Below are 22,462 nucleotides of genomic sequence, written 5' to 3'. Positions count from 1 at the left end.
ATACAAGCAATATTATGTTGCCATTGAGAGGCCCAATATGAATCAACTATTTTGGGGTTTCTATCAAACATAAACGGCCCAATATCTCTTGTAAGCCCCATTATGAAACATAGTTCAAACGTTGGACTCCCTTATAAGTCTTAGACCCACAAATAATCAACTCAACAACATATGACAGTGACAGATACGGCGCCGTCTTAAAAGACCTGTGAGTAAGATAATGTAAACTGTTAAATCTTCACTTAAAGAGTCGTGATTAAATAAATTAAGTGTTTACAGCTGATTTGTTTTTTTTTTTTAATATTATTTGAATTTTAATTAATCGAATTATCGTTGACGGAGATTTTGGGGAGAAAGATTCTCGATGGGGAAAGGAGGCGGATGTGTTCCGAGCAAGAAGAAGAAGCCGTCGTCACTCACCACCACCACCGGCGATGGTCCCGGAATCGATGATAACGACGCTACTAATAATGCTCCGATCCAAATTGACGATGATCGAACGACGGCCACGAATACTGCTGGAACAACTACGCCGGCGATTACCACAACGTCTTCCGCTGCTGATGCTGCTAAGATCTCGTCACCGCTGAAGATCTTCGTCGTGTTCTACTCGATGTACGGACACGTCGAGAGTTTGGCGAAGAGGATGAAGAAAGGAGTGGATAGCGTCCAAGGAGTGGAGGCGACGCTTTACAGAGTCCCCGAGACGCTTTCTCAGGAGGTTGTTGACCAGATGAAGGCGCCGGCTAAGGATTTTGAGATTCCGGAGATCACGGCGGCGGAATTGGCGGCGGCTGATGGTTTTTTGTTTGGGTTCCCGACTAGGTATGGTTGTATGGCTGCGCAGATGAAGGCGTTTTTCGATTCGACGGGATCGTTGTGGAAAGAGCAGAGTCTCGCTGGTAAGCCTGCTGGATTCTTTGTCAGTACTGGTACTCAAGGAGGTGGCCAAGAGACTACTGCGTAAGCTCTCTCTCTCTCTCTCTCTCTCTCTCTCTTATACCATTTGGCATTTGGTTCTCTTAAACTCTGAAGTAGTTGAATTTGGCAGTACAAAGTATTCAATTGCTATAATCATGATTGAGTCAGTAACAATTTGAAATAAATGCAACCTTGAATGTTATGTTTATAGGTGGGAGTTGCTAATGCTTTTAAGTTTGTTGTGGTCAGGACTTTGTCTTGTACTTTTGAGGAAAATTTCTCTGAGATGGCTAATTAATTCTTCTGGTGAATTTTGCTTGTTTGATGTTTAATTGCGTTCGTAAGGCTTAACTTGTACCATTCAATTCTAGGGATTCTAAGTGAAGTTTTTGTTCAGAACTCAATTGAAATTGGCATTGAATAGTACCCTGTTCTCTGTTGGTATGATAGGATTACGTTGTGCTAGGTTGGTGTTCGATGTAGTAAGGGGAAGTTTATGAGAAAATGTATTATGAAGTTTATTAGATAAGATTCTCACTTTCTCAGCACCAAAAGTGTTAAAATTGCTAGACATGAGAGCGTTGCATTCTATGAATTTGCATGTGTTCTTTAAGATCTGTGACAGATTCTTCAGTTATCATTTGTATTTCTTTAGAGGTACCTTCAGCTGTTTTACTCTCCAAGATTTACGGAATCGATTCCCATCTTTTTCATTTTCTTTTTGTCAACTTGGCTTCTGTGATATAAGTTTGATTGCTTTACACAAATATTTTTGCACTTTCTTATATACTTTTAGAGAGTATCTGACAAGTGTAGAATCTTGCATCACATGGTAATAATTCGTATGCTTCAGTATCATAAAAGCATTTTGCAGTTAGAACACTTGAGCTGATTCCATGTGGTGTTTGTTGCAGTTGGACAGCAATCACACAGCTCGTGCATCACGGGATGCTATTCGTACCCATAGGCTACACATTTGGAGCTGGAATGTTCAAGATGGATTCGATCCGTGGAGGCTCTCCTTATGGAGCAGGTGTGTTTGCTGGTGATGGGTCAAGAGAAGCAACAGAAACAGAACTGGCTCTTGCTGAACATCAAGGAAACTACATGGCTGCAATAGTCAAGAGACTTGCTCAATCTTAAATGAAAACAAAATTGGCTTCTTTTCTTTATTCAATCCCTCCTCCCGCTAAATAATCGTCACATAAAAAAAAATATCCTTTTTTTCAGTTTCATCATAATTTCTTTCTTTTATGAGTGTTTTTTTTTTCAAGTTTCGCCATTATCCAAGAACCTTGGATCATCATCATCATATGGTTCTTAGTTCTTACGTTAATGGTTGTGTGTACATGTTATATTTTTTTTTCTTTTGATTATTATTTGTCTCTCGAGTCTTCATTATTCTCCATAAAATAAATATTTGTTTGATAATTTTTTTCTTGTAAAAAATATATTTCTTTCATTGGAGTTGTTGGTTGTTATTATCAAACAGTTTTTATTCTTACGAAAATACTATAATTCACAAAGATCGCTAAAACATAGGAAAAATATATTTAGGTATAGTTGCGTCAGCCATTAGGATTCCTCAGCAGACGTAAAGTTAATAACTTGTGTACAAAACATAATCAACTGTTGTATCTTATCTGTACTTTTATTATCTGCAGCTGCATCTGTGTTCGTCCTCGAGACATATCAAATACCGAAGCAGGCAAAATCCTTCTCTCAACTCTAAACGTCGCCATGTCCGAGACTACTCTCTCTTCGTTGAGGTCACTGATGGCCTCTCACTCTCCTCCTCTTGACGCTTTGGTTGTCCCTTCCGAAGACTATCACCAGGTATTTTTGATTGTTCGAATTGAATTGCCCCGTTTTGATTCATGATCCGATCTTTGATTACTGGATTATACTTCTACTACTGCTAAATCATGTTTTGTTCATAGATTCTAATGAAAAGTTCCGATTTTTTATATTGTAACTAATTCGAATCGTGTTTTTCAATTTCCATCGACTTCAGAGCGAGTATGTTTCAGCACGAGACAAACGGCGTGAGTTCGTGTCTGGATTCAGTGGAAGTGCAGGTCCGGTTCTGTTTTGTACTGTTCTAGATTCGTAAATCGTTAATTGAATCCTTGATCGAGATTCTGAATTTGATCGCGGATTGATTATATATACAGGTTTGGCACTAATCACGAAGAACGAAGCAAGGCTTTGGACTGATGGTCGATACTTCTTGCAAGCATTGCAACAGCTTAGTGACGAATGGACGCTAATGCGTATGGGTGAAGATCCTCTTGTTGAAGTTTGGATGTCAGATGTGAGTCTTACAAATTGCTGATGATCTATAATTTTTGAGATGTTTCTTTGATCTTTGTGTTTCATTGAGCTTTTTTGGTTTTGGTATGTGTTTTGTTTTTGGGACAATGTAGAATCTACCTGAAGAGGCAAATATAGGTGTTGATTCATGGTGTGTCTCGATAGATACCGCGAATAGATGGTGGAAATCTTTTGCCAAGAAGAATCAGAAACTGATCACCACAACAACTGATCTTGTGGACGAAGTTTGGAAGACTCGTCCACCTTCTGAGATGAGTCCAGTTGTTGTTCATCCCTTGGAATTTGCTGGCCGTTCTGTTTCTGATAAATTGGAAGATTTGAGGACAAAGCTTAAGCAAGAGCGTGCGCGTGGTTTGGTCATCGCTGCTCTTGATGAGGTTGCTTGGCTATATAATATCCGTGGAACTGATGTCGCTTATTGTCCAGTTGTTCATGCGTTTGCAATTCTTACAACCAATTCTGCGTTTCTCTATGTTGACAAAAAGAAAGTATCTGATGAGGTCAGGCTTCTGTTTTTTTTTTGTTTCGGTAATATGCATTGTTGTGCTTTTAGCTTGTTTTGTAACTTCTGGATATTCTAATTTGTTATGAAGGCAAATGCTTATTTCAAAGGGCTCGGTATTGAAGTCCGGGAGTACACAGATGTGATCTCAGATGTGTCATTGCTTGCTTCGGATCGACTTGTTTCTTCATTTGCCTCTAAGAATGGTCAAACCGAGGGTACAAAGGACATGGAGATTGATTCTGACCAGCCTGATCGATTATGGGTGGATCCTGCTTCGTGCTGTTATGCACTTTATTCAAAATTGGATGCTGATAAGGTTCTTCTGCAACCTTCTCCTATATCCCTCTCAAAAGCCTTGAAGGTAATCATGAATGCACTTTGGTATTGGTGACCTATCTTAGCGTCTCATTGATTTTTTCTGTTTACTTATATATTGCTTCATCTCACTTATGTCAGAATCCGGTTGAGCTCGAAGGGATCAAGAAGGCACATGTTCGTGATGGTGCAGCTGTTGTCCAGTACCTTGTTTGGCTCGATAAACAGGTATTGAATCTTTATGAACAGTAATAATATTTTTGAATCTTTAATACTATGATATCTGTGATTGTTTTATGAACACTCATCTTCGTGAAACCACAGATGCAGGAGCTCTATGGAGCCTCTGGATACTTCTTGGAAGCTGAAGCAAACAAAAAGAAGCCTTCGTAAGCATCTTTTTCCTTTGTTTGATCTTGCTCTACTTATTTCCATAGTTCATTCCGTAATGAGTTTTGCTTATGGAGAAAAAAATTAATACACAGAGAGACCTCTAAGCTTACTGAAGTGACTGTGAGCGATAAGCTAGAAAGTCTCCGAGCTGCAAAAGAGGTAATGTTTACATATAAACATATTAAAAAGTTAGAATTATTTCTTCTATCGTTCGTTTGTTTAAGTATCTCAAAAAGTTTCAAATGCTTTGTTTCAAATCAACTCATATGTGAATCGCATTTCTCTTGCTCTTCATGTGGTTTCAGCATTTTAGAGGTTTAAGCTTTCCTACTATATCTTCGGTTGGTTCAAATGCTGCTATTATTCATTATTCACCGGAGCCAGAAGCATGTGCCGAGATGGACCCCGACAAAATTTACTTATGTGATTCAGGAGCACAGGTTTGTATCAAATGGTTCGAGTATATACTATAAGCTTCCTTTATATCTAATTGTAACTCTTTGCTCTGACATATTTATACTGATGTCTTTGTGCAGTATCTTGATGGAACAACTGATATTACCCGAACAGTCCACTTTGGAAAACCTTCAGCTCATGAAAAGGAGTGCTATACCGCAGTATGTGTACTTATAGATGATAACCTTATGAAGACTACGGTCATACTTATTTCGTATAACCAAATTTGCTAATATATGTAATGTGCTGCATCTTAGGTGCTCAAGGGTCATGTTGCACTTGGAAATGCTCGGTTTCCTAAAGGAACAAACGGTAAAATATATGATCTCCGTTACTTTAGTTTTTTTCTAACTTGAGACTTCGTGTTGAAGGAAGAGTAATTTAACTATTGTTCCGTTATATGTCAAATTGGTTATATCCGAAATTACAGGTTATACTCTTGATATTCTTGCTCGAGCTCCTTTGTGGAAGTATGGCTTGGATTATCGACATGGTACTGGTCATGGAGTCGGCTCTTACCTTTGCGTTCATGAAGGCAAGTGATGAGATACCTCTTTTTGTTCTCTCTTTCTTGTATAACAATAATCGTTTTGGAATTCTAAGTATCAACTAACTTACTGCGAAATTATGTGTTGGGACTATGCAGGACCTCACCAAGTTAGTTTCAGACCGAGTGCTAGGAATGTACCACTCCAAGCTACCATGACTGTAACAGATGGTCCGTCTGCAACAAAAGCTTGGTATTTCTCCCGTTCGGTTAACCTTGATCATATTCTAAGAGCCTGGTGATTTTTTGTTATTTTGCAGAACCTGGTTACTATGAAGACGGGAACTTTGGTATTAGGCTGGAGAATGTGCTTGTTGTAAATGATGCTGAGACAGAATTCAATTTTGGCGACAAGGGATACTTGCAATTCGAGCATATCACTTGGGTACTTGCTCGTTGTCTCTTAACTGTTTCTGGTTCTCTTATCAACATGCATATCTGAGTTATTCTCTATCTCTCTCTTTCCAGGCACCGTATCAAGTGAAGCTTATCAATCTAGACCAGTTGACACGGGAAGAGATCGATTGGTTAAACACATACCATTCGAATTGCAAAGACATCTTGGCCCCGTTTATGAACCAGACCGAAATGGAATGGCTCAAGAAAGCTACCGAACCTGTAAGTGTATCGGCTTAGTTCCCTCCCAAATTTCTCTTATTTAGATGTTTATTAATGTCTTCTTCACTTCTCTCACTAGTAAACCAAAACATTCAAGTCATTACTATTTCCTTTGTTTGCATTCAAAGCTCCTATTTCTTGACCACACGTCTTTGTTATTACAAGCTTCACAGTTCTTGAACATTCTCTATATCTTCTTGGCGCATAAAAGAAAACATTACATTTATGGATTTTGTTATTCTTAAATTGTCATATTTTTTGCATATTAGTTTTGGATGAAGTAAGCAGATGGAATGTGAGTCTTCTTGAGAGCTTCTTCTGCTGTCTTCATCAGTTCCTTAGCATTCTTTCTTATATTGTTTCCGTTTTCTTGATCCATCACTTTCTTTACCATTTCAACTATCTCTTCCTTCTTTACAATCCCATCTGCAACGTTTAGCCGCGACGCAATCTTTAGCTCCTCTGAAACCATCCACGCGTTCATCTTCTGTTCTGAGTATAACGGCCAAGCTACCATTGGCACACCGTTCACAATACTCTCCAAAACTGAGTTCCATCCACAGTGAGTCACAAACGCTCCAATTGATTCATGTGCTAGGATCTCCTCTTGCGGAGCCCATGTCCGGACTACCAAACCAATATCTTTGGTCCGGTTTAGAAACCCGTTCGGTAAGAATTCGAGTGTTTCTGTCTCATTCTTGGTTTTGTCGAACATTGATGCTGATGGGTCGTCTTCGGCTGGTGGTCTGACGACCCAAATAAACCTGTGGCCGGTCAGCTCCAAACCGTAAGCAAGCTCGTTCGTCTGCTCTGCGGTTAGTGCCCCACCACTTCCAAAAGAGACATAAACCACTGAGTCATTGGGTTGCAAGTCAAGCCAGTCCAGCACACCGTGCGTTAAACCCGGTTCTGCTGTTCTAACCAGCGGTCCAACAGGGTAAACCGGCACACCTCTCATAACCCGACCAAGATTCTCTGGATCCAAGAATGACCCGATAGTCGTTGGCTCCAGACTATGCCACGTATTCACAAACACCCCATCTGCAGTTATCACCTCAGCTCCAATTCGCTTAGACTCGGCCAGTTCCCGAATATATTTACTCGGATCTTGAACCTTGTCAAACTTAACCGGGCTGCATCCCGGTATAGGCAATGCTCCTATGCTACTCAGATGCTTAAACAATATACCCTTGTCAAGACTCGCCATATAAACCGTGAAAGCTAGGAACCAAGCACTGGTAGTAACCAGAACATGTTTCCTCATAATCTCAAGCTCCTTAGCCACAGCTAAAGCTTCTGTGCCCAACAAGTCAACTACGAATACCCTAGGCCGCGGCTCTAACCCCATAATTGCAGACCTGATATTCGGTAATGCCATCCTCATCATCTCTGCTAGTTTAGTTAAAAGCGAACCACTCAGGTCTTGGCCCGAAACATCAAGTGGAATAAACCTGATCACGAATTTGGGACCTGCTTCCGTCAACGATTTTCCAAGTAGGGATTTTGAGCGTGGGACATCGTCTGTGACTAGGAAGACGGTGATACGGTCGAACCCGTGGTGGTTCAGGAGATGTTTGCCGAGTTCTAGGATGGGTACGAAATGGCCCATTCCCGGACTAGCAACTAGAGCTCCGTGAAGTTCCATAGTAATTTGCTTTCTTTAATTGGTGAAGTGAGAAATGTGTTTGGTGATTGGACGGATTTGTGTTGAATCATATATAGAGAAGATTGAGATTGCAGTTATCGAAATGGAGGAACATCTCAATGCAATAAATTAGTTAAAACGGATTGAAAAATCGTAACCCCAAATTATATAAACATATACTTAAGAATCATTATTAATTGAACTGAAAATTGATTTAATTTGTTTTTTTCCCTAAATGTAACGTTTATACTCTGTACCAAGACAATAAGACCTAATATACAACAAATGCTATTATTCATTGCTTGAACTAGTTGTGTTTGAGTCGTCGTTTGTTTTGCGTGTTACGATGATGTTTTGATGAGATGAGCCAGGCACAGAAACATGTATCAAGATGTGTTTGTTTGTTTTACCTTATTTTGGACAAAGCTACAAAGTGCAATCTCATGACCTGTAGCTGACGTATCACTTGTCGCACCACCAAAGTAGCAGAAGAAAAATGAAAAGAATTATCAATAATTATTTTGTTTTGGTCATCAAAATTTTACTAGATCCAAACTAAATAACTATATATATAAAAGGAAGCAACCCAGCCTCGAGTGCCTCACGTGGACCCAACGTGGGTCATCTCGTAGTTCCCTCATCAAATGGGCAATGAAAATGTCATGTATCGTCCAATTACGACAAATAGGGAACAAAAAAAAGTTTTTAATACAACATGCGATAATAACAACGATAGGGGTATATAGTATTAAACTAAAAATACAAACAAAAAAATTATAATATAAGTGCAAATTGTTAGAGTAGTTGTTTAGGTCCCATCAAATAACATAAAAAAGACAGACCACATGGTAGGGGTCCATTATCTTCTGCTCGTGGAGCTTTCCTTTTATATCATCACCTAACTTGACAAAACAAACTAAGCTAACAACAAATAATTCAGAACCAAAAAAAAAAACTGGAAAGCAAAATGGTTTTCATAATTACTATATCTGTAAAGATAAAAAACAGCTTAATACACTATTAAGTTCTCTCTACAAATTGATCTTTTCCAAAACCCAATCTTTTATCCTGTGATCAACAAACCCCATATTATATATCTCTAACAACATTTTAATGCATCATCATCACAGTGACAAATTAAGTATAAACGGTGAATGTAAACGGTATGTTAAGAGGTTCGACCCTTTTTGACCTTCCTCGGCCTNTTCTGTGCCCAACAAGTCAACTACGAAAACCCTAGGCCGCGGCTCTAGCCCCATAATTGCAGTCCTGATATCGGGTATTGCCATCCTCATCATCTCTGCTAGTTTAGTTAAAAGTGAACCACTCATGTCTTGACCCGAAACATCAAGTGGAATAAACCTGATCACGAATTTGGGACCTGCTTCCGTTAACGTTTTTCCAACTAGGGATTTCGACCGTGGGACATCGTCTGTGATTAGGAAGACGGTGATACGGTCGAACCCGTGGTGGTTCAGGAGATGTTTGCCGAGTTCTAGGATGGGTACGAAATGGCCCATGCCCGGACTAGCAACTAGAGCTCCGTGAAGTTCCATAGTAATTTGCTTTCTTTAATTGGTGAAGTGAGAAATGTGTTTGGTGATTGGACGGATTTGTGTTGAATCATATATAGAGAAGATTGAGATTGCAGTTATCGAAATGGAGGAACATCTCAATGCAATAAATTATTTAAAACGGATTGAAAAATCGTAACCCCAAATTATATAAACATATACTTAGGAATCATTACTAATTGAACTGAAATTTGATTTAATTTGTTTTTCCCCTAAATGTAACGTTTATACTCTGTACCAAGACAGTAAGACCTAATATATAACAAATGCAATGTTTATTCATTGCTTAAACTACTTGTGTTTGAGTCGTCGTTTGTTTTGCGTGTTACGATGGTGTTTTGATGAGATGAGCTAGACATAGAAACATGTATCAAGATGTGTTTTGTTTGTTTTACCTTATTTTGGACAAAGCTACGAAGTGCAATCTCATGACCTGTAGCTGACGTATCACTTGTCGCACCACCAAAGTAGCAAAATTATCAATAATTATTTTGTTTTGGTCATCAAAATTTTACTAGATCCAAACTAAATAACTATATATAAAAAGAAGCAACCCAGCCTCGAGTGCCTCACGTGGACCCAACGTGGGTCATCTCGTAGTTCCCTCATCAAATGGGCAATGAAAATGTCATGTATCGTCCAATTACGACAAATAGGGAACAAAAAAAGGTTTTTAATACAACATGCGATAATAACAACAATAGGGGTATATAGTATTAAACTAAAAATACAAACAAAAAAATTATAATATAAGTGCAAATTGTTAGAAGTAGTTTAGTTGTTTAGGTCCCATCAAATAATATAAAAAAGACAGACCACATGGTAGGGGTCCATTATCTTCCGCTCGTGGAGCTTTCCTTTTATATCATCACCTAACTTGACAAAACAAACTAAGCTAACAACAAATAATTCAGAACCAAAAAAAAAACTGGAAAGCAAAATGGTTTTCATAATAACTATATCTGTAAAGATAAAAATAGCTTAATACACTATTAAGTTCTCTCTACAAATTTATCTTTCCCAAAACCCAATCTTTTATCCTGTGATCAACAAACCCCATATTATTTATCTCTAAGAACATTTTAATGCACCATCATCACAGTGACAATTTAAGTATAAACGGTGAATGTAAACGGTATGTTAAGAGGTTCGACCCTTTTTGACCCATCCTCGGCTCTTGCAAGCTCCGGCTCCAATGTACTGTACAATGCTGAAGATTTGCTCTGTTATGGTCACAAGATTTGCTCTGACTTCTTCATGGGTTGATTTTTTATTCAGCATCGGGTTTTAGTGCCACCGAGAGTGAGTTCAAGATCTTCAACGCCAACTTCATGAATCATTTCACCTTCCCAAGGCTTAACTGTTCCATTCTCGAACTCAAACTCTGCACCTCTCCCATTCATTCCCCAATCTGATCTTTTCATATCAATGACCATCGATGTTTGCTTAACAAGATTAAACGTTGGTGAAGTAGGAGCCGTAGATTGAAAATTAATCCACCGCCCTGAATCCTCGATCGAATCCTCCTCTGACTCATCACATTCAGGTATCGTAGGTGGTGTTTGGTGACCAGCACGACGAGTAGGACTAGATGGAGCTGAGATAGCGAAAAGCGGATGCCTCAAAGCGTGTAAAGACCCGCCGCCATTTGGTAATAATTGTTCTGAAGTGAGTTTCCGCTTAGAACCACGAGAAGTAGGAGAAGACAACGGAGGAGTCACAGGCGCACTGTTGGATATCCTAAGAGGTGGGAGGTTTGCAGGAATAGAAGAAGCGATGTTGTGTAAAAACGGTAGGAGTAGGTAAGAGGAGTGGTTCCCGTCGTAGCGAGATGGACTAGGGAATGAAGATGAGACTGGACTTCCGTGGTAAGAAGGTGCAGGGCTTGGAAAAGCTGATGATTGTGGACTTGGTTGGATTGATGAATTTGTGCTCAAGTTTGTAGGTGTCCCTGACATATCTGATGCTGCTGCTGGTGGCTTAAAACCCTGTTTTTACACAATTCAAGAACCAAACCATTTTTAGTAACTCTAAAGACTATATAAATCAAAATCTAACACTACATGATATACAAAAGTTCAACGTCAAAGTCAATGATTGAGCTCTAGTCTAAGAGAAATCCCCAAATTTCGCAATAATCATACTAATTGTTCTTCTATAGAATTAGCTAAATCTAAAGCAGAAACCAACAAATCTAATCATGAAGACGAGATCTCAAAATCGTTAGTAACCAAAATTGGGGAATTTTTTTGAAAATTCAACCCAATCGAACAGTAAGAACTCAATTCTAAATCGCAATTCAAGTGAATTGAACTATTGAATGATTTCAAAGGAAAGCTGAGATTCCGATCTAATTCAAAAAAAAAAAAAAAAATTGAAATCGGAGAAGAGAGAGAGATTAATAATAGAAGATACCTTGCGATAAGTGGTGCCGTCGTCTTCAACGATCCAACCAGCTTCGAGACAAAGAGCTTTAAGAACCTCGTTGTTATCGCAGTGTTTAGGAAGCTTATAGTTACCTTGAGCTCTAAGACCAGAGTAAATCTTAGCAGTGATAGCTCTTCTCCTCCTTTCTCTCTTCTTATTGTTCTCTCTCTCTTTCCACGTCGGAGTTCGTCCTGAAGATCCTCCTCCATCACCTACTCCTCCTATTCCTCCGGCCGCCATTGAAAAAAAAAAGCTATCTGAAGTCTCTCTCTGAAGTCTTTGTCAGAGTAGCGCACGAGGGAGAGAGAGAGATATAAAGATGAAGAAGAAAGCTTTTTCTTTGTTTTAATTTTATTAGTAACTTTTTTTTTTTTTTTCGATTTTAATTTCATTTGTCTCCGCACGTGCGATCCGTGTCTACACGTGGGGTTTTTTTGTGTTTTTGGAAGTCAGCTTACACACGTGTCCAATTAATTGTAACGCACGAGCTGTGGTCCCCTTCTTCCCCTCTCCTTCCTCTCTTGTTCATTGAATTCGTATCTTTTTTATATATATATATATATATATATTTTTTTTTTAAAATAAATTATGTGTTTTTATTTTTGGTTTTTGGCACAAAAAGCGTTGTGAGAATAATAAAACTGGATACGATAATAATTTTGCATTGGTGTCAAACTTTCTTTTTTTAAATGACGACAGAATTGCATGAGAATAGAATATACACAACTCATACACAATTTTCTTTTTATATATATAAAATATATTTTGTTCAAAACGGTCATGTTGGTGGAGATTCAATAAATTTACAAACAAATTATGATTTTATTATTCCCAAACTCATCTTTGTCAAAATATATACTCCCTCCAGTTTTATTTAGTTGACGTTTTAGAAAGTTTCACGCATATTAAGAACCCTTGTAATTTGACAATTTTAACCTCACAAATAACATCAATTAACCATCTTATTTTGATGTATTTATCTCTCGTTTTTTACGACCTCTGACCATCAACAATAATCAAACAAAAGGTCTTTGAAGTAGATATTGGAGATCTTGTTCCATGCAATCGATACTACAACCCAATGCAACTCTACCTACTGCCCAATCTACAATTTCATCAGTTTATCTGGGTAAGTTCTAATTCTCTAAACTATAGATCAATTTTTGTTTTACTAAAAAAAGCTAGAGGGAGGAGAGAGAGTTAGAGGAGATTTGTGGGATGGGATTGATCTGGTGAGAAAAAATCTCAACTGTTTCAAGAGTAAATACGAGAGCACATTGGATATGATAGCGAAGAAGCAGCAACACATACATACGCTCTTGCTGCTCTCAAGTACAGGGGATCCAACACGGCGACATCATTTGAGTTTTCTGGTAAACTAAAAAAGAATTATACCCATGATGGATTGATCATGTTATTATTGTATGTTCGTATCTCGATTTTCTTGTTTAGATGATATAACATGAATCTAAGTTGAAAACAGAAAAGTGACTCTTTAATATTATCAAGCGAGAGAAGAATACTTTCAATTATTGAATAAATAATTTGTTTTAGTTTTTTTATTTTATTTTATGTATTGTGTTAACTTAATTAAGGTTATATTTGGAATTGTAGTGTAAAAGTCACAAACAAAAAAAATATGCTAGAGATTAGTAGGGAAACAAACAACCAATATTGGACATCGTGGTCGGAGCACGTGCGGCTCCGTTAGGCGTGAGCAAAAAGACAGGAAGCAGAATCACCCAGCTGGGGTGACTCCTCCTCATGCCATTATTATTTTTAAGCCAACTCATTAATACTACTAATTATTTAACAACTCCTATTTTACTCTTTTCTTATATATTTTCACAATCTTATTAAACTATATATATCAGTTGTAATTATTATTGCAAACCCAATCATATTATACAATTTTTGGACAATTATTATGAAGTATATTAGTACTACTACTTTATTCTATTGAAATTTTGAAATCTAAAACAAAATGCAACTATAACTTAATAAGAGTATAATCGGTGATGCAAGGAAATAAAAACAATCTGTCAGTGAGTTTGGATCAGATCATTCACGTGGGGAGAATCTCAAGTTGTACGGCGTGGTCACGTACATTTAATCTACTTTTTAATCGTTCTTTTTTCAATATTTGTGTTTATTGCGTTTTTTAATTTATTTGTTCGTTGTAAAATTTTCGGTTTGTTTTTTGGCTACATCATTTGTACATCTTTTTCCTTTTAAAAGATACCGGTGGTACTATGTGAACATTAGAGTTTGGGCATGTTTGTGTATGGAAACGATAGAACAAAACGGTTTGCGGCTATGCATGTTAAATTTGATGTGTAAAACTAGTATGGTGTTTGACCAAAAAAAAAAAAAACTAGTATGGTCTACAGTTATTGCTTGGATTATTTAACTGGTGTGTAAATCTAGTATCAAAAGTCACAATGGTTTTTACAAAATTTTGAGTGTTTCTGATGTGAGATATTATGGTTTTTAACACGGTTACTAATTTTTCTCATCAAAACTATACATCTTTTGTTCTCCACCATTTAATTTTTATATTACTTTTTGTTTTGTCTTTATTAATATTTTAGATCTAACAACTACTATTATATATCTCTAACGGTAAAACGACTGGCATAATTTTCATCTTACGGAAATTTGTGGAGAAGTTGTGGATAATTTTCGTTTGATGCGCGATATCATTTCATCTTACAGTACATCCACATCCTCCCCCTACGATATATGTTTCACGAATCACGATTTACCTCTATATACATTTATCTCGTCTATACACACCGACACCCTAAACCTTCATCTATGGCATCCACATGCACATCATAATATCTCATCTATACACCCTATATACATTTATATCATCTATACACACACCCTACACCCTAAACATTCGTCTATGCCGTCCACATCCACATGCGCACCTATCCATTCATCTCATCTATACACATCCTATCATTCCTCTATACATATACCTCCACGGCTCCACATCCTAAACATTCATCTATACAACAAGTACATATACACATCTTTACAAATACACATCTATGGCGCCGTCCACATCCACATGCACACCCTATACATTCATCTATACACATCCTTTCATTCATCTATACCTCCACATCCTACACATTCATCTATACAACAAGTACATATACACATCTTTACAAATACATACGTCCCACACTTTACATTTTTGCACATACACACACCTATCATGACATCTCTTACAAGCAATCGTACGTCACACATCTCATACTCTCAATCAAAGTATGCCATTCCCATAAGGTTCATTTAGACTATGTCATTACTCCGTCTGGGCCTTCAAACAATTTGAATATGAGTGGGTGGATCACCTTCCCATTTACACTCTCCATTCGAGTTAGTGTTCTTCATAAACTGCAAAATCAGCCGAACAATTAATTACCCTTTAAGTATTTCAGTAACTTACATGTTCGTCATTGTGTTTATTAATCCAGAAATACACTTAAGCCGAAAAAAAGTATGTAGATTTCAGACTTGTATAACGCCCTTAAAAAAAAAAATCGAGCCTAAATAAAAGTAGAATATACATGTGACAAATTACATGAAGTCCAAAATTACATACTTCTTTTTTTAAGAGTCCTCTAACAAAAGAAACGACCCACGAGAGATTACCTAAAAAAGCAAACAAAACGGAGTTTTAGAATTCATTTTGTAACTTTTTTTGTTCTCATTCCTTAACACCTACATGCAAATTAATGAAAACGACAACATTATTTAACTCCAATCGTATTATAGTCTTAATGAGTATTTTTTGATGTCCTAAATATATATAATATATCTCAACTATTTATTTTATAAAACTCCATAAAGAGAAAATATATGCAAAATTATGAGAACATTGTAGTTTAAACAAAGAAAACAAAGAATCAGACCAAAAACGTTACCTTACAGGGTGATATGTCTCTTATGGTTAGTCGCTCGGCTCGGGGAATGAGAAAATCAGGGATAAGCTTGAGAGTCGTAAGTAGAACAGATCATCACAAAAATAAAACAGAGAGTGTTGGAACATTTGAGTAGAGGAGTTTCAGAATAAGTAAGAAGATTTTTCTGTTATGTCTGAAAGAAGGGAGATGGTGGTGTATATATAGAGACTGTTATGTAACGGTCAAATAAGTTACCGTTTTGAGTGAAAGCATAAAATAATTGAAAAAATCAGAAATTACCGTTCGGCAATTATTCAAAATGTATAACGGTCAGATAAGTTACCGTTTGGGTGATTAAGAATTTTTAAAAAGCAACAAATTTTTATCTAACGGTCAGATAAGTTACTGTTACGTAACGTTCAATTTTTTTGACTTTTTACATAACGTTCCGATTGACGTCACCCGTGACGACATAAACACGTACTGTAGAGATCCGGTTATAGAAATATTGAAATCAGATGAAACAATCCGGTTATGCACACTAATGTGTGAACCGTTTAATAAAAGAGTAACGTAACCATAATGCTTTACCCTGTAACTGTAACGATCCACCCACCAAGCTAACGATTCGTGCCCAATGATCTTTTTACTACATCATTACAATTTAATGTAGATTCCTTAATTAAAACTGACTTATCCAAATAACATGACGTCAAGAATGAAAACATTATCTAAAAACAAAACTGTAATTAATAAAATAATATTCGGCGGGTCTTCAATCGTAATTCTTTCTCGGACGTACGATTGTTTTTTTTTTAGATCCGAGTTTAAAGAAACCAACCAACAAGCCAAACTCCGGCTCCGGTTAATACTTAATCGGGAAAGTTTTGATGGGTCGTGCTCGACCTCACTCCAGTTTCTTCTCCGTCGCTTTTGATTTTCTCCGGTCTGTTCTCCCTCGCCATCATCGTACTAACAACATGAAGATAAAGTAAGTTCCCTTTTGACTTTTTTGCCTTTTCGGTTTTATCTTTTATTCGATTCAGATCTGTTTTAATCGGTTTAGTTATTTCTTTTTCTTGATGGTGTTTGTGTTTTGTAATCACGAAAAGATGATTTAAGTCTTAGTGTCTTACTGTTTCATTGTCTCTATGGNATCGTACTAACAACATGAAGATAAAGTAAGTTCCCTTTTGACTTTTTGCCTTTTCAGTTTTATCTTTATTCGATTTAAGAATCTAGGGTTTTTTTTGAGATTGTCTCGTAGATCTGTTTTAATCGGTTTAGTTTTGTTTCTTTTTCTTGATGGTGTTGTGTTGTGTTTTGTAATCACGAAAAGATGATTTTAACTCTACTGTTTCATTGTCTCTATGTATGGTTCTGACTTCTGAATCTTTATTATGTCTCTGTTTCTTGAACAGAACAGGAACGTTTTTGGGTGTTTCGATATCACTGATTCTAATAAACTTAGCTGCGATCATGGAACGAGCAGACGAGAATCTATTGCCATCGGTTTATAAAGAAGTGAGTGAAGCATTTAACGCAGGACCATCAGATTTAGGCTACTTAACATTCGTAAGAAACTTTGTTCAAGGACTTGCTTCGCCATTAGCTGGAGTTCTTGTCATTACCTATGATCGTCCCATTGTTCTTGCAATAGGTACTTTCTGTTGGGCTCTATCAACTGCTGCAGTTGGAGCCAGCAACTACTTCGTTCAGGTGTTTTTCATCTGTTTCTTCTATATGATATTTTGAAGTTGTTTAGAAGTTTTTGAATTGATATTTTTGTGATTATTTAGGTTGCTATATGGAGAGCAGTGAATGGGTTTGGATTAGCAATTGTTATACCAGCGCTTCAATCTTTCATCGCAGATAGTTATAAGGATGGTGCCAGAGGAGCTGGTTTTGGTTTGTTGAACCTCATTGGTACAATTGGTGGTATAGGAGGAGGTGTTGTAGCAACTGTTATGGCTGGTTCTCAGTTTTGGGGCATACCTGGATGGCGTTGCGCTTTCATAATGATGGCTACACTTAGCGCACTGATCGGGTTACTTGTTTTTCTCTTCGTTGTTGACCCGAGAAAGAATGCTGATCGGTAATGTGATCTCAACATTGTCATCTGATTTGTAAGACAAAAGGACTAAAGGCTGATGAGTGAGTTTCTATTTTTTGCTTGTAATTATTGTAGAGAGGAACTAATGGTTCGTAAGACAAATTCAACAACCTCGGTTTGGAATGATTCATGGGCAGCTGCAAAATCAGTCGTTAAAGTACCTACCTTTCAGATCATCGTCGTGCAAGGAATTGTTGGTTCGTTTCCATGGACCGCAATGGTTTTTCTGACAATGTGGTTTGAGCTTATTGGTATAAATGGCAATTCCTACAAAAGTATTGAACATCCATTAGTGATCAAGAACTGAGATCTTGAATGTAAAACCACTTTTCTTGTTTGTTTTTTTTTAAGGTTTTGATCATAACCAGACTGCGGCTTTGCTTGGGGTATTTGCAACGGGAGGAGCGATAGGAACGTTAATGGGAGGGATAGTCGCAGATAAAATGGCACGGATATATCCAAATTCAGGAAGAGTGATGTGTGCACAGTTCAGTGCATTCATGGGAATCCCATTCTCAATTATTCTTCTGAAAGTAATCCCACAAACCACAAGTAGCTACTCAATCTTCTCAGTAACTCTTTTCTTGATGGGTCTTTCCATAACTTGGTGCGGATCAGCAGTTAATGCACCCATGTTTGCGGAAGTTGTTCCTCCTAAGCACCGTACAATGATCTACGCATTTGACCGTGCTTTCGAAGGGTCATTCTCATCTTTTGCTGCCCCTTTGGTTGGGATTTTGTCTGAGAAGATGTTTGGGTACGACGCAAGAGGTATTGATCCTTTGAAAGGTTCCTCTGTTCGTGAGGCTGATGCGCTTTCAAAGGGGCTTTTGTCCATGATGGCTGTTCCATTTGGACTATGTTGTCTATGTTACACTCCGTTGCATTTTGTTTTTCAAAAAGATCGGGAAAACGCGAAAACCGCAAACTCTAAAGAAACTGAAATGATCTGAGAGACATGAGCTCGTGTTGTGATTCTTTTAATACCACAGACGATTTTGATAGCAATTTGTAAACCAGAGGTAAAACCACAAAAAATCAGACACTTCTTGCATGAAACCGAACCAAGAAATGACAAAGATCAAACATGTTATACAACCCAGATTTTTGAGTTTCCAGTTCCTTTCAGTCACCTTAATCAAATTCTCACGAACAAGATTTTGATCCAAGGAAAGGGTTTCTTTTACATGGAATGTAATTTTACAAGATCAAACAAACAAACGAGTGTCCTTGAGAAGAAGCAATACAATGGCGGATAGAGAGTTTGGTTCTTATCTTTTTTTGCTTGAGAAGACGAACCAAAGCTTGTTAGATACAGCGAGGGAAAAAGGTTTGACCGACATATCCACCGGTCATGGCCCTCCGCACATTGGTCTCAAACAGCTTCGGGTTATCCCTTAAAACTGCTGCTGCATCATGGTTCAAAGGATCTTCGGAATTGGGCTCCTGTGCGGAAACAAACACTGAGTTCAGAAACCAATATAAAACCACAAAAGCTTAGTTTGATCTAACTGTCTGGCTAATATACCGTGAAAAGATGGAAGAGTCCATAGATAACTGTGTTTATGTTAAGAACCGGTTTCCAGTCTTCACGCAAGATGTTGAGGCAAACGTTTCCTTCCAAATCGATATTTGGATGATAAACCTAAACAAGAAAACACAAGCAATTCAGGAAAAGAAGATGGAAACTATAAGGAATGTAAAAGAAGGAGCCTACCTTGGTTTTGCATTTGACTTTAGGAGCTTCATGCGGATACACAGGAGAGACTTGGAATGTGAACACAAACGTACCATTTCTGTTTTAATAGGCAAGAAAGAAAGAGCGAAACGAATGAGTTAGCGACCAAGTTTTTTAAGTGTGATCATGAGATGTAAAAAAAAAAGGTAAACTTAACTGGTAGTAACCATCATCAGGTTTAATGGACACTTCAAAGTTCATCAAATCATCTTTGCCATTAGGAAAAGATATCGTACAAGAGCTCGGAAGGTTCAACTCCGATATATCTGCACCCAAAAGATTGAAACTTGAAGAAGAAGAGACTAAAACGCAAGAAAACAGTAGTGAAACACAAAAGAAAAGATCAATAGAAACACCTTTGTGAAGACGAAGTTCGCCAGCAGATTGCTTCTTGACAGAAGCTCCACCTCTAGTAGCATTTTGAGCTTGTTCTCTTTGCTTTTCCTTTACCTTGAATAACCCAATCATTGCTTCTCACCTCTCTTACGAAACTCACACACACACACACACACACAGAGCTGTGACAAAATCAAAGAATGAATGATTGATTCTATTGTCAAGTCAGATTAAAGATTTGAAATTTAAGATTCTTAGTTCATCACTTGTAAAAAAGAAATTAACAAGAAGTTATAAAAAATCTCTCCTTGTGATATATATATATATATATTCAAAAACACAACTGCAACTATATAAAACAGAGCAATCACAATCTCAAACTACACATCGCAATAATAGAATCCCAAATCCGAAGATCCCTAAAACAAAAGCTCTCTCTCACCAAAATCTCAGAAATGAAAAAAAAAAAACGCGTTTTCAAGAACAACAAGCTAGTTAATCTACTAACAGGTTCAAAGATCGGAGAGTTTCAATCAGAATCGGAAAGTTACGAAAAAAAAAAAAAAACAAAGACTAGGTCGAAGAATCAAAAGATAAACACACCAAAGACCATCAAATCAAACAAAAGGGAACAAAATAAGAAAAATGAAGGAAGAAGAAAGAAGCTTACAAAGTTGCTAGGTCCGGTAGATAAAACACGAAAAAGGTCGAAACAAACTACACACGAATCAAAGAGTTTCTCTCCCAGGCACCGGATTGTCGTCTCCGGAAGCTAAACGACGAAGAAAAAACACAAAGAGAAAAATGCTGTAAATGAGAAACACAAATCGTAGCTTTTTCTCGACGCTGAATCAGAGAGAGAGAGAGAGAGACTCGTCGTCACTGTTTGCTGTGTTCCATCTCGGCCCGTTAAAAGCCCATGAGGCCCATCAGTATCAATACAACAATTTTTTTGGTAGTTTGCGCGCTCTTTAATTAAATACGTTAAGCCGAAGAAGCAGAGATGTGTCAGATATCAAACGTCAGAGCCCTCCATTAGGGACTTTGTCTTTTTTTTTTACCCGTACGCATTTTTCATACCATGTTTACTAGTTTCGTGTAAAACCAACAAAGAATTAAAGATGAACCCAACCTGTTTAGGTGGGAGATGTTTTTTTCTTCTTTGTGGACTTTTATTAGTCCTCTACTAAAGATCCTATGTTTTAAACGTTTTTTCTAATATAGGAAATTTAATGTTGATACATTAACTTTTTTTTTTTTTTTTTGGATCGATTTAGTGATAGATGATAATCCACTAAGTAATAAAAATAAAGATAAAAATGTTTTATATGATTATAAAAAAATCAGTCTATAGTTAATAATTAGTGTAATTGTTATGTGATCATCTATATCCAATATGAAATTATGAATTAATGATTTTGATATTTTACCAAAACAATCATATATATATTTGTGGTATATATTGGCAAAGAAATAGAAAAAAAATATACAAAAACTGACAACAATGCATCATCAGTTTTTTATTTTCCTTTCAGAAACAATGCATCATATTTTCTTCACAAGTAATTATTAACAATCNAAAAAAAAAAAAAAAAAAAAAACTAAAAAACTAAAAAAAGGGTAAAACATCGTCATCTCCACCACCACTAAGAAAAGCCCATTCCGTCACACACAACCCTATCTGTAACTTGTAGCTAGCTTTCTCACTAATGGCCAATCCAATTCTCTATTGATTTAATTTTTACTCCACCAAACAATTTTTTTTTTAATATATATATATATAAAAAAAAAAAACAATCTCAAAATCACCGATTTCAGAAATCGCCATGGCTTCAGTGACTCTAGGTTCATGGGTTGTTGTTCACCACAATCATCTCTCTTCTTCTTCCTCCTCAGTGTTCACCAAACCCAGATCCAGATCTTCTCTCATGACCCTTACTAAACCCATCTCACTCCGTTCAAAACGCACCGTTTCATCAATCGTTGCCTCATCCGTCGTTACGAAAGAAGACAACCGAAGCTCATCCTCGTCATCATCGTCTTCCTTCGATTTCATGTCTTACATCATCACCAAAGCCGAATCTGTCAACAAAGCTTTGGATTCATCTGTTCCTCTCCGTGAGCCACTCAAGATCCACGAAGCCATGCGTTACTCTCTCCTCGCCGGTGGCAAAAGAGTCAGACCTGTCCTCTGCATCGCCGCTTGTGAGCTCGTCGGCGGCGATGAATCCGTCGCTATGCCTGCCGCTTGCGCCGTCGAGATGATCCACACCATGTCGTTGATCCACGACGATCTCCCTTGTATGGATAACGACGATCTCCGCCGTGGTAAGCCCACCAACCACAAAGTGTACGGTGAGGACGTCGCTGTGTTAGCCGGAGACGCGCTTCTCTCGTTCGCTTTCGAGCATTTAGCGTCGGCTACGAGTCCCGAAGTTTCTCCCGTGAGAGTGGTCAGAGCCGTTGGGGAATTGGCTAAAGCTATCGGGACAGAAGGGTTGGTGGCGGGTCAAGTCGTGGACATTAGTAGCGAAGGGTTAGATCTAAACGACGTCGGTTTAGAGCATTTGGAGTTTATCCATTTGCATAAAACGGCGGCGTTGCTTGAAGCCTCTGCGGT

General features: G+C 37.6%; 6 protein-coding genes, 1 long non-coding RNA gene and 1 pseudogene across 8 annotated transcripts in view; 4 read left to right on the top strand and 4 right to left on the bottom strand.

Annotated features, from left to right (window-relative positions):
* Positions 240–2,410, top strand: LOC104721099 (probable NAD(P)H dehydrogenase (quinone) FQR1-like 2). The gene is made up of 2 exons (XM_010439007.2): positions 240–963; positions 1,836–2,410. The coding sequence occupies exons 1-2, from the start codon at positions 365–367 to the stop codon at positions 2,062–2,064; spliced, it is 828 nt and encodes a 275-aa protein (XP_010437309.1). The 5' UTR covers positions 240–364; the 3' UTR covers positions 2,065–2,410.
* On the top strand, positions 2,534–6,272 carry LOC104721098 (probable Xaa-Pro aminopeptidase P). The gene is made up of 15 exons (XM_010439005.2): positions 2,534–2,757; positions 2,936–2,999; positions 3,096–3,235; positions 3,348–3,755; positions 3,849–4,121; positions 4,217–4,303; positions 4,400–4,464; positions 4,561–4,627; positions 4,774–4,908; positions 5,005–5,085; positions 5,182–5,236; positions 5,355–5,459; positions 5,571–5,642; positions 5,732–5,856; positions 5,940–6,272. The coding sequence occupies exons 1-15, from the start codon at positions 2,662–2,664 to the stop codon at positions 6,105–6,107; spliced, it is 1,941 nt and encodes a 646-aa protein (XP_010437307.1). The 5' UTR covers positions 2,534–2,661; the 3' UTR covers positions 6,108–6,272.
* On the bottom strand, positions 6,149–8,258 carry LOC104727544 (UDP-glycosyltransferase 72C1-like). The gene has a single exon (XM_010446641.2). It carries the CDS (start codon positions 7,732–7,734, stop codon positions 6,355–6,357), a length of 1,380 nt encoding a protein of 459 aa, XP_010444943.1. The 5' UTR covers positions 7,735–8,258; the 3' UTR covers positions 6,149–6,354.
* Positions 10,238–12,063, bottom strand: LOC104721097 (annotated as a pseudogene).
* LOC104721096 lies at positions 14,827–15,827 on the bottom strand. The gene is made up of 2 exons (XR_756905.1): positions 15,677–15,827; positions 14,827–15,146 (listed from the first exon to the last, which is right to left on the bottom strand). It is a non-coding gene; the product is annotated as an uncharacterized LOC104721096 (long non-coding RNA).
* On the top strand, positions 16,405–18,772 carry LOC104721094. 2 transcript variants are annotated; one of them, XM_010439002.1, is made up of 5 exons: positions 16,405–16,646; positions 17,077–17,374; positions 17,455–17,750; positions 17,844–18,019; positions 18,120–18,772. In XM_010439002.1, the coding sequence occupies exons 1-5, from the start codon at positions 16,546–16,548 to the stop codon at positions 18,719–18,721; spliced, it is 1,473 nt and encodes a 490-aa protein (XP_010437304.1). In that variant the 5' UTR covers positions 16,405–16,545; the 3' UTR covers positions 18,722–18,772. The 2 variants fall into 2 exon arrangements, with proteins under 2 accessions (XP_010437304.1, XP_010437305.1); XM_010439003.1 differs by lacking the exon at positions 16,405–16,646 and adding an exon at positions 16,818–16,836.
* Positions 18,841–20,687, bottom strand: LOC104721093 (NEDD8-conjugating enzyme Ubc12). Its single transcript, XM_010439001.2, has 6 exons — positions 20,513–20,687; positions 19,863–20,024; positions 19,664–19,772; positions 19,486–19,564; positions 19,297–19,413; positions 18,841–19,214 (listed from the first exon to the last, which is right to left on the bottom strand). The coding sequence occupies exons 2-6, from the start codon at positions 19,972–19,974 to the stop codon at positions 19,077–19,079; spliced, it is 555 nt and encodes a 184-aa protein (XP_010437303.1). The 5' UTR covers positions 19,975–20,024; positions 20,513–20,687; the 3' UTR covers positions 18,841–19,076.
* Positions 21,487–22,462, top strand: part of LOC104721092 (heterodimeric geranylgeranyl pyrophosphate synthase large subunit 1, chloroplastic) — a 2,018-nt gene continuing 1,042 nt past the window's right edge. The window contains exon 1 of the mRNA XM_010438999.2: positions 21,487–22,454. Within this exon, the coding sequence (XP_010437301.1) occupies positions 21,669–22,454 (786 nt within the window). The 5' untranslated portion in view covers positions 21,487–21,668. The remainder of the gene's footprint in view (positions 22,455–22,462) is intronic.

This window comes from Camelina sativa, chromosome 11 (genome assembly GCF_000633955.1).
Source record: "Camelina sativa cultivar DH55 chromosome 11, Cs, whole genome shotgun sequence".
Taxonomy (NCBI): domain Eukaryota; kingdom Viridiplantae; phylum Streptophyta; class Magnoliopsida; order Brassicales; family Brassicaceae; genus Camelina; species Camelina sativa.
Note: the sequence above shows the minus strand (reverse complement) of the source record. Positions and strands in the feature narration are given on the sequence as shown.